This window comes from Mesocricetus auratus, unplaced genomic scaffold (assembly GCF_017639785.1).
Source record: "Mesocricetus auratus isolate SY011 unplaced genomic scaffold, BCM_Maur_2.0 Super-Scaffold_100042, whole genome shotgun sequence".
In the NCBI taxonomy this organism is placed as follows: domain Eukaryota; kingdom Metazoa; phylum Chordata; class Mammalia; order Rodentia; family Cricetidae; genus Mesocricetus; species Mesocricetus auratus.
In genome coordinates, this window is record NW_024429219.1 from 5,855,066 (window position 1) to 5,869,467 (window position 14,402).

The 14,402-nt window shown below is 41.4% G+C and overlaps 1 protein-coding gene across 5 annotated transcripts in view; it reads right to left on the reverse strand.

The window, feature by feature from the left end:
• Positions 1-14,402, reverse strand: part of Rere (arginine-glutamic acid dipeptide repeats) — a 321,115-nt gene that overhangs the window by 167,777 nt on the left and 138,936 nt on the right. For 4 of the 5 annotated variants that reach the window (XM_040734893.1, XM_040734892.1, XM_040734894.1 and 1 more), the window contains exons 3-4: positions 12,019-12,089; positions 4,471-4,596 (exon numbers count right to left, since the gene is read on the reverse strand). In XM_040734893.1, the coding sequence (XP_040590827.1) occupies positions 4,471-4,596; positions 12,019-12,089 (197 nt within the window). The remainder of the gene's footprint in view (positions 1-4,470; positions 4,597-12,018; positions 12,090-14,402) is intronic. The other variant, XM_040734896.1, reaches the window with a different exon arrangement.

The window sequence follows — 14,402 nt, forward strand, 5'->3', positions numbered from 1 at the left end:
GAACAAAATACCTCATGTTTACAGAGAAGTGTCAAGAGTACCTGAGCCAAGGACCATGAGCACCCATCAGCTGGCTGGCTTTAAAGTTCTAAATGACCCACAGAGGAACCTTCAGAGAGCGGGAGTTTGGGTTGTGGCTTTGCTATGTTGTTTGTAAGCGCTTCCTCTGCAGTTGGTACAATTACATGAGTATATCACCACACCCGATTTACATCCCTAATCTTAATTTTAGATTATTTTCAACAGTTTTGAAATATAGTGATCTTCTTTGAAGAAAAAAATGTATAGTCACACAAGATTATCATGAAACTTCAGAAAGCTCATTAAGCCTTCTTGAACTCAGAGCTCAACTAGACAGAGTATCAGCTTAAGTTTTTAGTTCAGGAAACTTTCTTAAGTCATAATTTGTATGAATCAGAAGTTTCATTGGTGGGTAGATTTTTGTTTTATTAGTTTTTATCTGTGCACACAAACATGCCTCAAAATAGGTAGGTCAGGGTGTGTGTGTGTGTGTGTGTGTGTGTGTGTGTGTGTGTGTGTAGCCAGAGGACAACTTGTGTGTGTGTGTGTGTGTGTGTGTGTGTGTGTGTGTGTGTGTGTGTGTGTGTGTGTGTGTGTAGCCAGAGGACAACTTGCAGAAGTCGATCTCCCCTTCTGTAATGTGAGTTCAAGTTATAAGGTTTGCTGGCAAGCACCTTTTTACCAACTGAACTCTCACTGGCCTAGCTAATGTTTATTTTTATTTTGCTTTTTTTTGGGGGGGGGTGTGGCTGGGCCGACAATGAAACAAAACAGCTAAAAGCGCCGTTTTTTGTTTTGTTTTGTTTAAACAATTTTGTTACCTATTTCTCATGTGTTAATGCGTGTGTGCAGGCCACACATGATGTCAAGGCTCTCTATGGAGACCAGAAGACAACTTGCAAGAGTTAGTCTTCTCTTGCCAAGCTGCGTGTCCCAGCTCAAGTTGTCAGGTTTGGTGGCAGGCAGCTTACCAAGGGTCCCTCAAACCATTGTGACACTGCTTTTGTTTTTTCTTTTTGAGACCGGGTCTGACTATGTAGCCCTGACTGGCCTGGAACGCACAGGGATCTGCCTGCCTCTTCCTGACTGCTGAACTAAAATGTGTGCACCACCATGCCTGCCCACAGCACTGTCTTAATTAAGTCTGTTGGCCACTCAGAAGACGTTTCTAACACACAAAGGACATGGCTAAACTCTTTAGTATTAGACTGTGGAGGCACTGAGAAGGGCAGAGGTGGGAAGACTGCACAAAGGAGAGCCAAGGCTGCTACACAGCAGGGCCTTGTTTGCTTGTAATTTTTTGAGACAGGGTTTCTCTGTGCAGCCACAGTTGTCCTAGAACTTGTAGTCCAGGCTGGCCTCAAACTCACAGAGATCTGACTCTGCCTCCCAAGTGCTGGAATTAAAGGTGTGTGCCACCACCTGGCTTTTTTTTAAAAATAAATAATTACAAAGTTAATCCTAAATAATTAAATCTGCCAACTCAGCTTTGGTCTCCTAGCGATGAGGAGGACGGGTGCAGCCCACATGCAACCTGGCAGAACTATATCTAGGGCAGAGGGAAAAAAGGTAGGTTAAAGTTCCCTAGAAATCGCAGCACTATGGCTGTTTGGACTGAGCTCTTACAGGCTGCCATATGGCATGCAGTTAAACCATTGGGGGTTGGGTAGGGAGTGAAATGAGCTGAATTGTCTCTGAGCACATCTTGGTTCCTTTGCATTTTGTCATCCTACATTTCTCCTTTCTCCCCACCATCACCAGTAAACACAATTCTTTTTGCTAGAAAACATCCACGCCAGCATTTCCTTCCTTCCCTGGTTTGTTTGTTTGTTTGTTTTGTTTTGTTTGAGACAGGATTTCTATGTGTAGGCCTTGCTGCCGGGAATTAGAAAAAACAGGCTGGCCTCAAACTCAGAGATCTCTCTGCCTCTGCCTCTCAAGTGCTGGGAGTAAAGGCGTGCTCCACCACCACCCAGCTCCAGCAGATTCTTGGTAACTAGTAAAATTTTTAACTCTTCAGTGCATAAACTAACAAGAGTAAGTAACTTAAAGTATAAAATTAAATCTAATGAGTTCACCTATCTGCATATGCACCAAAAGCTAAATTATGATGTAATGAATGCTATCCTATAAAAACTAATAACAAAAATAGTCTATTAGCAAAGACATCTGGTGTATCATGACAAGGAACATTAACGATGCTGTCTGCAACCCTGTAATCAATTTTTCTCCCAGCAGCTCTCTCATTACACTGTCCTAGATCTGTATATGCCTTCATATTTATGGGAGCTCCACATGGGGGTGGGGTTCTGCCAACTGGATCCAGCAAGAATGACTTTGGCAACATGAAGCATCATTAAAGAACAATCAATACAATTAGCCTTATGCAGCATCCTCTGACTCAAGGAAGATTTATCATCATGTTATTGACTCTTCTCCAATCTACATTGATGTTGGCATCTAAGGACTTCACCAATAATGAATTTATTTAAATCTTCAGTGGATGCTGAAAAATAGCAATACCAATCATCACTAATGTTATTACAGAAAGTTTACTAAAAGATCAGTGTAACCGGCAAAATTTGAAATCTACTCAGCAAATCCTGTTTAGTAGGTACCACAGTAAATAAAAGTATATAAGCTAACATCACATTGATTAGAGTAAATCAAGAAAATACCAGCCTGCACGATAGGCTATTATTTATTTCTCAGATACATAAAGGACAATATATCTAACACTGAGGTTTTCCACTGACTTTTCCTTTAAGATGTAAGGACTATACCCACTATATTAGGTTCCACCTTCCACTGTGTGTGCTCATTATCTCAGTAAATCCAAGGCTTCCATAGGAATCCTTTTTGGTGGCATTAATTTGAGTAATTACATCAATCACATAAATGTAACACTTTTAGCAATTACTCCTGGTTTTGTTACACTTGTGAGGTGGAGTTGGAGGGTATTAAACAAGCCCCTCTCTAAAGACCAAGGTGGCCTCAAACTCAAAACAACCCTGGTGTCAGCTCCCAAGTACTGGGATTTCAGACATGAAAAGACACACCAGGCTTGTTGTAATAATCAACAGCGGCATCTGTACCATTCTACATATGGTGAGAGCCCTAGTGCCCCAGCTTTTCTATACTGCACGATGTTACCACCTGAATCTTCTGAAACAATGAGTAGTAAGGCAGGTCAGGTGGATTCTTTTCTACTGCATACCCCATTAACACCCGAATCACTCCAACCTTTATGATCTGAGACCTCATCGCTATCTTAGATCTTCACCTCTGCCTCCAACACCCACTTACATCTGCTGTTCATGGGCATCCTACGCCTTCTCACAGCTCCTAGAGTAACCAGAACATTGTCTACACTGTAAGATGCATGTACACTCTGCCTATCTACATCATAATGACATGTCAAAAATGTGCAGCTTCTGGATTCTAATCTTGTTCACAAAACTGCATGCTATAACCTGCACAGAGAACTCACTAATACTGTATACTGAACCCACACAAGTGATCATGTGTTGACAGTATCTGGTGCTGTCTATGTCTATGTGAGATGACTACCCTCTTGTATTGTTTTCTAGGTGAGTACAGACTTAAACCTACCAGCCTGATGACTCTTCTAGTTACAGTCTTGGGTACTCAGTTCAAAACAATAGACACCTGTCTTCCAGAAAGATCACCATTAAAGTCCTCCAAAAAGGAAGAGAAAGGAAGCCAGGTGAACACACAGTCTGTCTTCTAGAAAGATCACCATTAAAGTCCTCCAAAAAGGAAGAGAAAGGAAGCCAGGTGAACAGTCCACAAGTGGGAAGCACAGCCCCTGAAGCCCTCATGAGCACCACCACTGGGTGTCGCCGGGCTCCAGGGCTGGTGGGTGTAGCACAGCCACTGCTCCATCTCATGCATCTAGTCTTCTCATCAAGTCACATCAGGATACAGCCAGGACAAGCAGAGCCAACCCCATCCCCAGCCCCCTGAAGGGCTTCCTGGCTATTACAGAAAAACCTCACCGTCAACAGCCTTCTACAAAGTGATCCCTGAAGAGGGCAGTGGCCAAGACATTTTAGATTTGTGGAGTCCCAAATGAGCCTTGGGAAATGCACAATCCACACTTGGACTTAAACTTACCCCTTTCCCTCACCTCAGTGCCAACATCCATACTCGCTGCTGACTGCCAGCTCCTGCTCCTTGCAGCAGCCCAGCATGCTCTCTGCTGGTGCCAAAACACCCTTCCAGCAAACCCCACTATGTCTGGAACTGTCCTAGAGGGGTAAGGCAAGTCCCGTGCTGTTCTTCCTCTGCGCATGTACTTAGCATTCTTTTAAAGACACACGTCATACAGCACATTTCAAGGGGGCTCTGGGAAGGGAGGTAATATCCTATTTTATACCCTATGGGATATAAAATACTGATAGCTTTTAAAAACGGGATTCTCCTTACCCCTACAGGCCCTCTCCCGGCTTCAGAAAGATGCTGTGGTGGCTGTGACGCCACCGGCAGAGAGCATGCTGGGGGGTCACACAAAGCAGGAGCTGGAGATCTGCAACAGGCCTGGGAGCTGTGGACCTAAAAGAGAAAACAGGTTTAAGTTAAGGCGCCCAACACCCCATCCTGGTTACTAGGGGCACTCAGCACACAAGCAGGCATCAGCAAGGGCCCTTAAAGAGCAGAGAACCACTGACATCACTGAGAATGTGTTCCCCCAGTGGAGTTACCCTTCCCACATTTGTCAACGCTGCGTATTTATTTAAGTGTCAACACCTGCACGACCCTTCTGGCGCTGTATTTCAACCTGGGTCGGTCTTAAGAGCATGGTGTGTGCCCCTCAAAATAACCAAGTTAAGATGCAGCAGTGAGCAGTGCCAAAGCATAGCAACAGGGGCATGCTCTGCTCATCATAAAAGCGACATCCTAAGGTGTCAGACACACAGGAGAGAACTGTGAGCAGACAGACAGACTGAGCTTTCAGAAGAGTTTCTGTGGTGAGAAGCTGGGAGCATAAATAAAGTAAGTGTACACTCAGTAGGAAGGCACCCAAGGGTTAGGGTGGCCAGAGAAAACCCTGCCACTTCCTGGAAGTCCTTCTCTAATTCTGTAAAGCTGAAGGCAACATAAATAGACAACAGCTTCAAACACGAACAAGGAGCGCATTCAATTGAGTTTTAGTTTCCCCAAAATGTCTCAGAAGTGAGAGTCGAGTTCATATCAAGTTCAAGGAAGGCATTATTTCTTCTAGGGGTAAAAATCAGCTTAGCATGTACTAAAATTCTTTTTAAAAGGAAACACTGGAACCAACAGAGAAGGATGAAAAAAGCAACTTCTGAAAGCCAGCACTGTCCCTTAAGCACAAGAAGAGACACCTGAGACAACAGCTTCAAGCTTCGCTATTCAAATAATCAAGGGCACATAACGTATAAAAAGCCTAACTACAACAGTTTCACGCAATGATAAATGAACTTTTAAAAATCCACAAAATTCAAATACTTATATTAAAAACTTGTTATTACAGTTATTTAAGAATTAAACAAGCAAGCTTTAAATTATCACAGTGTCTTGCTGCACATAATTTGTTCTGAGGACAGTCTCTGTACAGTCTCTCATTCTTACCAGCTCAACAGACAGTTTTAGGAACCATACCCCATGACTCCCAGAACACAGCAAACTCCAGGTAGAAAATACAACTGAGTGCTCCAGTGTGCAGCACAGTCAGTATTTTTTTCACAATAAACAAAAAATAAAACTGAATGTCTAGTTAAATCTCTTCAGTGGAATTTAATTAGCCAGAACTCAAATTCAAGTATCAACTCCTCCTCCATTATAGTTAAGGATTTCAATTTTTAAAAACATAGCAAAGCATTTCTCAACACTTTGGCATTACTTGTTTTAACTTATACAAAGAATTCAAGCGGTCATCACAACACTTTCAGCATTTAAGAAAAACTGGCCTTTTTGCAGCAAACTCATACAAATCAGAAAACATTGAAGACATCTGGAGCCTCCCTAATTTTCTCAGTATTTTTTTGACACTTTTTTGAGTTGGTTGTTAATACATACAAATTGTGACTATCCAGTTATAGAAATCAAGTTTGAACAAGATTTAAGCAATATTCTTCACTGTAGAGCTATACAAATATCACCATCTCAAATTTTTGTAAGTAGTTCTCTGCATTGAAAATTTTCACATAGATAACATTCAGTAAATTATATTTAGAGATAAATATGTTAAGGAAATATAGAAAATTAAACAAAATATCATTTACTTCTTAGGAGTCTTAAAATCCAATTAAATTAGGAGAAAATGAATTACCCAACTTCACAATAATTACACAACATTAAAACTTCAGCTCCAAGTCACCTGCTCTGCCACTGGTGAAAGTGAAAACAAACCCTGAGAAATGAGGAGATGGGAATCAAGCTCTGGATTACTCATTCCCAAAGCCTCCTTTTGATTTCTACTGAGGTAGGTACTTCTCTGTCATTTCTAAATGGACATGCATACCACACAGAAAGAATGTGGGTACTGAAAAACAATCTAAGATCACTGCTCTATAACTAAGGAGGAGTAGGATCTGGCCAGCCAACAACAGCCCCACCTGACTATGGCCATCCAATTCCAAACAAGAGAATTCCATCCCACCTCAAGTCTCTTGAATATAAACTAAGACCTTTCATCCCTGCACATCTTGGCAGTAATACATAGCTATAAGGCAAGTACCCGAGTACCTTTTTTAAAAAAAACAAGTGTAGGGGTGTGGCCTCTAGAAGAAGAGTTTGTCACCAATCCAATCAATATGCAACAGTTCTTGCCTTAGAAACCAGTTTATACCATACTCTATACACATGTGCAATTACTATACATCAATTTTTTAAACATGGAAAATAAATCACAGTATAAGGGTCCAATAATGTCACAAACACCGACATTTGAGGGTCAGGCCCTATGCTAAACAATTTGTATGCATGACTTTCCATCTAAAAACAACCCACTTGCAAGGTCACAAGCAAGACAACTAATGAAACGGAAATGGGCATCAGACAACTTGAACTCAAAATTCAAACTATCAATCTATGCAGCCTGCCAACCTTCATCTCAGCCCCAGACAACATTTCCCAAATGCTGAATTACACATGCTCAACCTAATGGAGAATCCCAGTCCTACCCCACGTCACTGAAAAGAAGACTCTAATATGTTACTGACCTACAACTAAAATGAATAGCTACTTCCCAGATGCCACTGCACTGCATGCTCTTGCTGTGTACAGGACATAAATCTGGTAATTCACTAATATGCAGAATCTCAGCTGAAGGTAATTTCTCAGGGGATGCAGAAATAAAAAACAATGAACGGCAACAAGTTTTTGGAGTGGGTTCTGGGTACAAGCTAGGAATCAAAGAGAAAACACACACACACACACACACACACACACACACACACACACATACACACACACACACACACACACACACACACCCCAAGTTGCTCACAAACAACAATGAAATACACAGAGGGATGAAAATGATCTAAGGAAACTAGCGACTCTGATTCCTTGGTTATTCCATGCTAAAAAACAGATGAAAATGGCTGTTGTCTTGCATACAAAGAATGCAACAGCACACACCTCCATCCACAGTTCAATTCACTCAACAGGCCACTGGAAGCCCTTTAATATTGTTAATGGTTTTAAGGCACATTTAGACAAGGTTTAATCTTAAGGATGAGCTTTCCAGTTTCAGTACAATGAACCAATATATTTACCTTAAGTACTATTTGTAGTAATTACATATCCTTTCTGGAAACTCATTTGATATAAATAAACCTACAATTACCCAATGTAAGAAACCCAAACCACACTCCCTTCTAAAGCACAGAAAATGGCAATCAAGAGCACACAGCATTCCCATCAGAAAATTAACAGAGCAGCTCTGAGTATTACGCTAGGAAGAAACAAACAACTGGTAGTCAGTACAAGGAACTCTTTGGTATTGCATAATGAATCAAGTTAATTTTTAACAATATACTTTGGGTTCACTTCTCAAAATTCATGATTACTTCTAGGTAGAAAATTATTTCATTCATGCTTAAGACTTTGAGATTATGGAATGTTGATATTTTTAGTAAAAACAAGAGTTTCTTTCAAGACAAAAATAATTAACTCTTCCTCCCTATCAATCCTCTCCAGTGTTCTCTAAAAATGGCTGATGCCTAATAATGCCACAAATTCTCCAATTAGATTCTAAGATTGCTGAGGAAGAAACATTTTGTACTTCTTCAGTGCCCTCTGTTGTGCTCAACAAAGAACATAGAACAGGTTTGTGGGAGGACTGATTGTGAACGTTCCTAACAGTATTATGGGATAAAATACACCTTGATGATCAAAAACAAAACCATCAAAGCAAACTAGGTAACACAAAGTGACCCAGAGTTCTCTGAACAGGCAACAGGAGAAAAGAATTAAGATGCTATCCCCGGTTCTTTTGGTCTACTCCATCCAGCCCATATGGGCCAATCATCATCTCCAGAGACTCTGGTGGAAAGGGGCAGTCTCAGGGAGGAAGTGGCTGAGCCAGCATCCTCTAGTGTCTTCTGCTTTCTCACCTGCTTGAGGCTGGCATTCTGAGATGCTCCAACCTTACTATCGTAAAGGCAATTCCTGATTCATCCTTTCGGCTCTGCCCCTCTGTAAACTACTACAGAGCCTCAGTTTTCCCAAAATCTAAATTTTTACAAAGAAATTAATCTTTTCAAGTCAGGTCACTACTGTTTCCATTATCACTACTTCCAAGAAGTAATTTTATTATCAGAGATTGGCTTTGAAAACTACAGTGCGTCTTTATTTCGTCACTCACCTTTCAAGCTGTTCACTTCACGTCCTTTGCTTAAGCACACCCCTCCATGCTGTCTATTTCTTCCATGAATCACTCTAACCAATATATTTAAACAAGCCTTCTCCACTTGGAAATAAGTTAATTATATGAACACAACACAAAAGAATCAATGTTTCCCGAACTGAGCACATAATTTATCTCTCTTAAAAATGCTACCTTTGGCCAGGCAATAGTGAAACATACCTTTAACCCCAGCACTAGGGATCTCTGGGCGTTCAAGACTAGCCTGGTCTCCCGAGTTCCAGGACAGCCAAGGGTACACAGAGAAACCCTGTTCCTGGGTGGGGGTAGGGGGACACCCACAAATGCTATCTTTGGAGTGTTCCTCCACTGGAGACCCTCCCATTCTCCACTTTGGGAGTCCACATTTTTTTAATGTTTACTCTCAAACCAAACAAAATGGAGAGAGGAGGGAGAGGGATAAAGACCCCTAACCTTCAAAAACTTGGTTCATTTTCAAACTTACTACTCTGTACTACCATGGCCTCCATCTAGCCCTGTGCAAATATAGGTTATAAGTGTACCCGCAATATGGGATGTTAGCAGCCTTATGTGTTCTGAAGACTTAACACTTGATAAAGCCGAGGCCATGGAGCTCATCCCTGAAGACAGAATGGCCACAAAAGCGATCCCAGTTTGGACATTTCTGAGAATGAGATGAGAGGCTATTTACATAGCCTGGCATGCTCTATACCACAGACCTGGACTCTGAGGGAATCCTGAATCAAGCTCGAGAAAACAACCCAGGTCTCCACACAACATCCAAACATTCTTCCTTTCACACACTCAACTCCTAAAACATTACCCAGGGCTTTGGGAGTTCAACACACCAGTATTACACTGGTCTCAGTGTACACGGCTCCCCAACTTGATGTCTCAGTTCATTGGTTTTTACTGATGTTAACAGCACTCCTACAACCACAGAAACTGTCTTGCTTATACTCCACATCCTACCACAGCAGAAGAATTGTCACCGCTGATGTAAACAAGAGAGCACACCTCTTACTACAGCCTCAAACCAAAGCTGAAACACCCATCATGTAATACCTCATAGCTAATGCTTTGCTTTTAAAACTACTTTTCATTGTTCTGTTTTTCCATGTTATATTCACTATGAGCAATATCAACTGCAATCTCTTCTTTAAAAACCTTTCTATGAAATAAAGCATATTTCCTCTATAGCCTGGGCAATCCAGAGCAGGAAGTCTCACCTCTGTCTTTTCCTAAGAAACTCTATTTCTCCCTGGAGCAAATATTTCATCATCTCTAATATTCTCACAGGACAACTACAAGTATGTGCAGAACACAGAGCCTCAAAGAGAAACACTAGGTGGTTTTAAAGGCAGAACCCTATATCTCACTTGTTTTTGCAGATAGCTTTAATGTTTTCAATACTGACAGCAGAAGCTTCAGTTTTTATTGCTGTTAATACACTAAGCAATTACAGTACCTCAGCAGGAACCTCTGCCCAGAACAGCAACTACCACAGTAATCAGCATTTCCTAAGAGATGGATGCTGTTCAAACATGAAGGCACCTGCTAACACACACACACACACACACACACACACACACACACACACACACACACACAGCAAAGGGACTCAGAATCTGATGGGAATCTAAAAGAAAAATATTTATAATTTTATTTCAGAACGATATATTCTCTGTGGAGCTCTGGCACTCATCCAGCAAAATCACATACACAGATAACAAACACAGAAAGAGCAGTGGCCGCAGCCACGACCAAAATAAAAAATCTTCTGGAAACAAGGTCACCTCCCAAAGTTTCAGGTATCAGGCAGTATCTGTAAAAAAAATCTTTGTAAAGAAAGATAAAAAACAAACATCTCCAAAAATAGTAAGAATTCATATTGGCAAGAAAACTAAATAGAAAGCATTTGATTTACAAGATAAAGCTGCAAGGCCACTTTGCAAAACAGCCAGGGAGCTTAGAAGCAGCCTAGTAAGAATAAATATATCGTACCAATAAATGTGCAATGACTTGCTCTACTGTATTAATTTTTTAAACTGAAATATCATATACATTGTGTGTAAGAACAAACACCCTCAAGCAATGAAGGATCTGGGGAAGAGGGCATCCACAGATACAAAGGTAATCCATTCTCTACAAAGATACAGAATTAGGATTGCTCTGCACTTATAACCAGGCTGTGGTTCCCAGTCTTTAAGTAAAAGGATCCCATTCCAAGATCAAAATATTTTAGATGGTTCACAATGATACTGCTTATTTTACACATCAGTAATATGAGGAAAAGACATTAAAAATAGTGCTGTTTAACTATGTTGCTCTTAAGTAAGGAAAATCTCTGAAAAGTCAAATGGAACACTAATGTTTGAAAAGTAGGTGCACACATATGCACACAATACTAAGCCAGGGGAGGGGGGAGGCCAGGGGCTCTCTGAGGAGCCCTGGCTGTTCTGGAATTGACAGTGTAGACCAGGCTGTCCTGGAACTCCTAGAGAGCCACCTGCCTCTGCCTCTTAGCACTGGAATTAAAAGTGTGTCACCACACCAGGCCTCAGTATGCTTGTTTTACAAACACCCAGGGATCTATTCTGAGCCCAAAGTGTGGGAACAGCTGTCTAAAATCAAAGATTTTGTTTGTCAGGAGCACTATCCAGACAACCTTACCCCCAGGCCAAATCCCATTCTCCCAACTGCTCCTGCGACACCCTTAAAACTGGCCAGGATATAGTTCATTCCTACCATCATTCCAAAAAACTAGTCTTTGGTTTACATTTCATGCTCATTAATCACTAAGCTGACTTGAGGCTCTTAAGACTGGCTGAGAGCAAATAAACCACCTGAGAAACCAGAGGGAATCTCTGAGGCTGTGAAAACAGCTGCTAAAGAAGTAAACACTTCAGAAACAATGCTTACAACAGACAAGCTTTACCACAGTGGACAAACCAAGCTGATGAAACCAATCGCTGTATTTCAGCACACAGCCTGCAGGCAGATCACACAGCTGCACACTGGTTGTCACACCAGCAGTGCTGGAGAAGCCATCAGAAGTGACAGCCTGTGGAGCAAGAGAGAGGGAACACAGCAGAGGCAGAGCATGGCAAAATGCTTACCAGTTTGAAGTCTTGGATGCTGCAGATGAAATACGGTGTGTTTGGTCGTCGACTCTCGATATACACACAGTCTTTAAAAGAAAAAGAAGTTCATTTAAAAAATGGCATTTACCTTTAAAGAACCAAACACACGGGCCACAGATCACGGCACACATAAATATAACCATATCAATAACAAGGCAAATGCCTTTTAATAATAAAAACAAAACCTTTCTAAGGGTGACATTAAATTATAGATAGCATCAAAGTGAGGGTTCTTTCTGAACAGGCTTCTGATACTTTAATGAACCTAGTGAAGTCTGAGCCGTTCTGTTCAGGGAAAGGAAGTTCTACAAAGACTGTCCATATCCAGGCAGAGAAGTTTAGAGAAGGTAATTACTAAAGATTATACATGAAGACAGTACTGGGGAGAGGAAGGGAGGGAGTACATGCACTTTAAGGCAAATCAAAAATCCTTTAGGCAGACATTCTTCACACACAGAAATGGCTTGGCTGCATGCTACTTCATTTTCAATCAGTGTTTTGTGAGGAAATAGCTATTTGAGAAGACCAGCTTGAACATGCCACTACAATAACCTTTTCACATATACCATAAAAAGAATGAAAACTAATCTAATTACCACGGGGTAATTTACTATTAAATATTTTTTTGACTGTAATGAAAAACAAGGCAGCCAATGAAAGGTGGAATGAAGTAAACCAAGTTATATTTTTAGATATTTCTTTCAGAAAGAAGAACAGAACACTTTCCGGTTGGTTGGGCAATTCTTTTTGATGCTCACAGCTGAAGTATAAAAGGCTGTTTTTTTAAAACTGCCTGTAAGACACAGTTTTTAAGAGAAGCAATGAGCTTTTAGGAAAACATTGTCCACAGAATAGGACTGGAAGTCTAGGTATTACCCACCAAGAAGTAAAAGTCTCACAGCTATCAAGTTTGGGGAGTAGGGTTAACAATGCCTACAGTGTGAACACCATGCATCATACCCCTTTTCCTGCCCTTCAAAATGTGTATACGTAAAACAAACAAACAAAAAAAAACTAGTTTTTGACAACCTGAAGAAAGCCCTCTCCTTCGTCTCCATATATATACATTAAAAGCCAAGACAGAAAAAGGAGTCACAATATGGAGTCGACAGTCATCCCACTGGTGGACAGTCAAGTCGCACTCCAAAAGCAGTAAACACACTTAAGGGTTGGATCATGAAGACAGCCTCTCTAAGAGACATATCCTTCGGGAAAACTCCCTGTACAACAGTAGGGTCACTGTACCCAAATCTATCAAGGTACCAAAATGCCCCTGACTTCTCAGATGCAGACAGTGAGTCATGAAGCCATGCACCACAAAGGGCTAGGGATGCGTAAGCCCTGAGCTTTGCGCCTTGTTCCAGAGTCCCAGGTGAGGACTGACTGCACTTAGGCACCAGCCATCTAACACAGCAGTCATCTCAAATGACAGGCAGGAGAACCTCTTCCCACCATGGCTAGTATTTCTCTTCATGATCCTTGTTTGTTATTAAAGTAAAAAATATGAGAAGCATAACTCTCTACACAAGAACCCAGAGCTCTAGTCAGGCACAGTAGTGTGCTCACAGCGCTGTGACCCTAGCACTCAGCAAGGGAAGCTAACAAGCTGGGGGCTAGCCAGGACTACAAGATCTGTCTCAAAAATTAAAATTAAGAAAAAAAATTTAAATTAATATATCTTTGGAATGCCCTCAAAATTCCTAATTTTCACATTGTTGCCCTGTTGTACACAGCTCTGGTAGTTCAAATCTCCAGGTAGCAACTACACACTCACTCACCTGAGCACAGTCCATGTGTTTCTTCTTCCTCCCTTCCCACAAAAACCACACTTTCTCTAAGTTAAACTACTTGTTCACTGCCTTATAAACAGACATGTCATCTCCTAAATGGATGGAACTCAATTATCTATTCCCACAAATCCCACCTCCTCCCCTAGGCAACATTCTCCAAAAACAATACCAATTCTCTGTGTCAGCCATATCCTTCTTTATTCTACCTGTTTTGACCATACATAGCTTAGGGGATACATTCCCATGGCTCCTCTGCAGAGAAAGAATGATGACAGCTCCCTTCTTCAAATGATCCTAGCAACTCACGTCCCCGTATGTTCCACTATTTGGCAGTCAGATTGTCTGCACGGTCCACATCACCACCAGCTCCCAAAAAAGCTTTCTAGAAAATGGAGGGGAAAGCTATGTTATGCTACAACTTGACTCCAGTAAATGTTCCTCTGTAAACTCACCAAGGCGTGAGCACCAAGAGGAAAGAGGCACTGGGTGAGGGCAGCTGGTCACTGACGTGTCTTATCTGACTGGCCCGACTCACACAGGCTAAGAGCTGTCTGAGGGAAAGGCTATCTA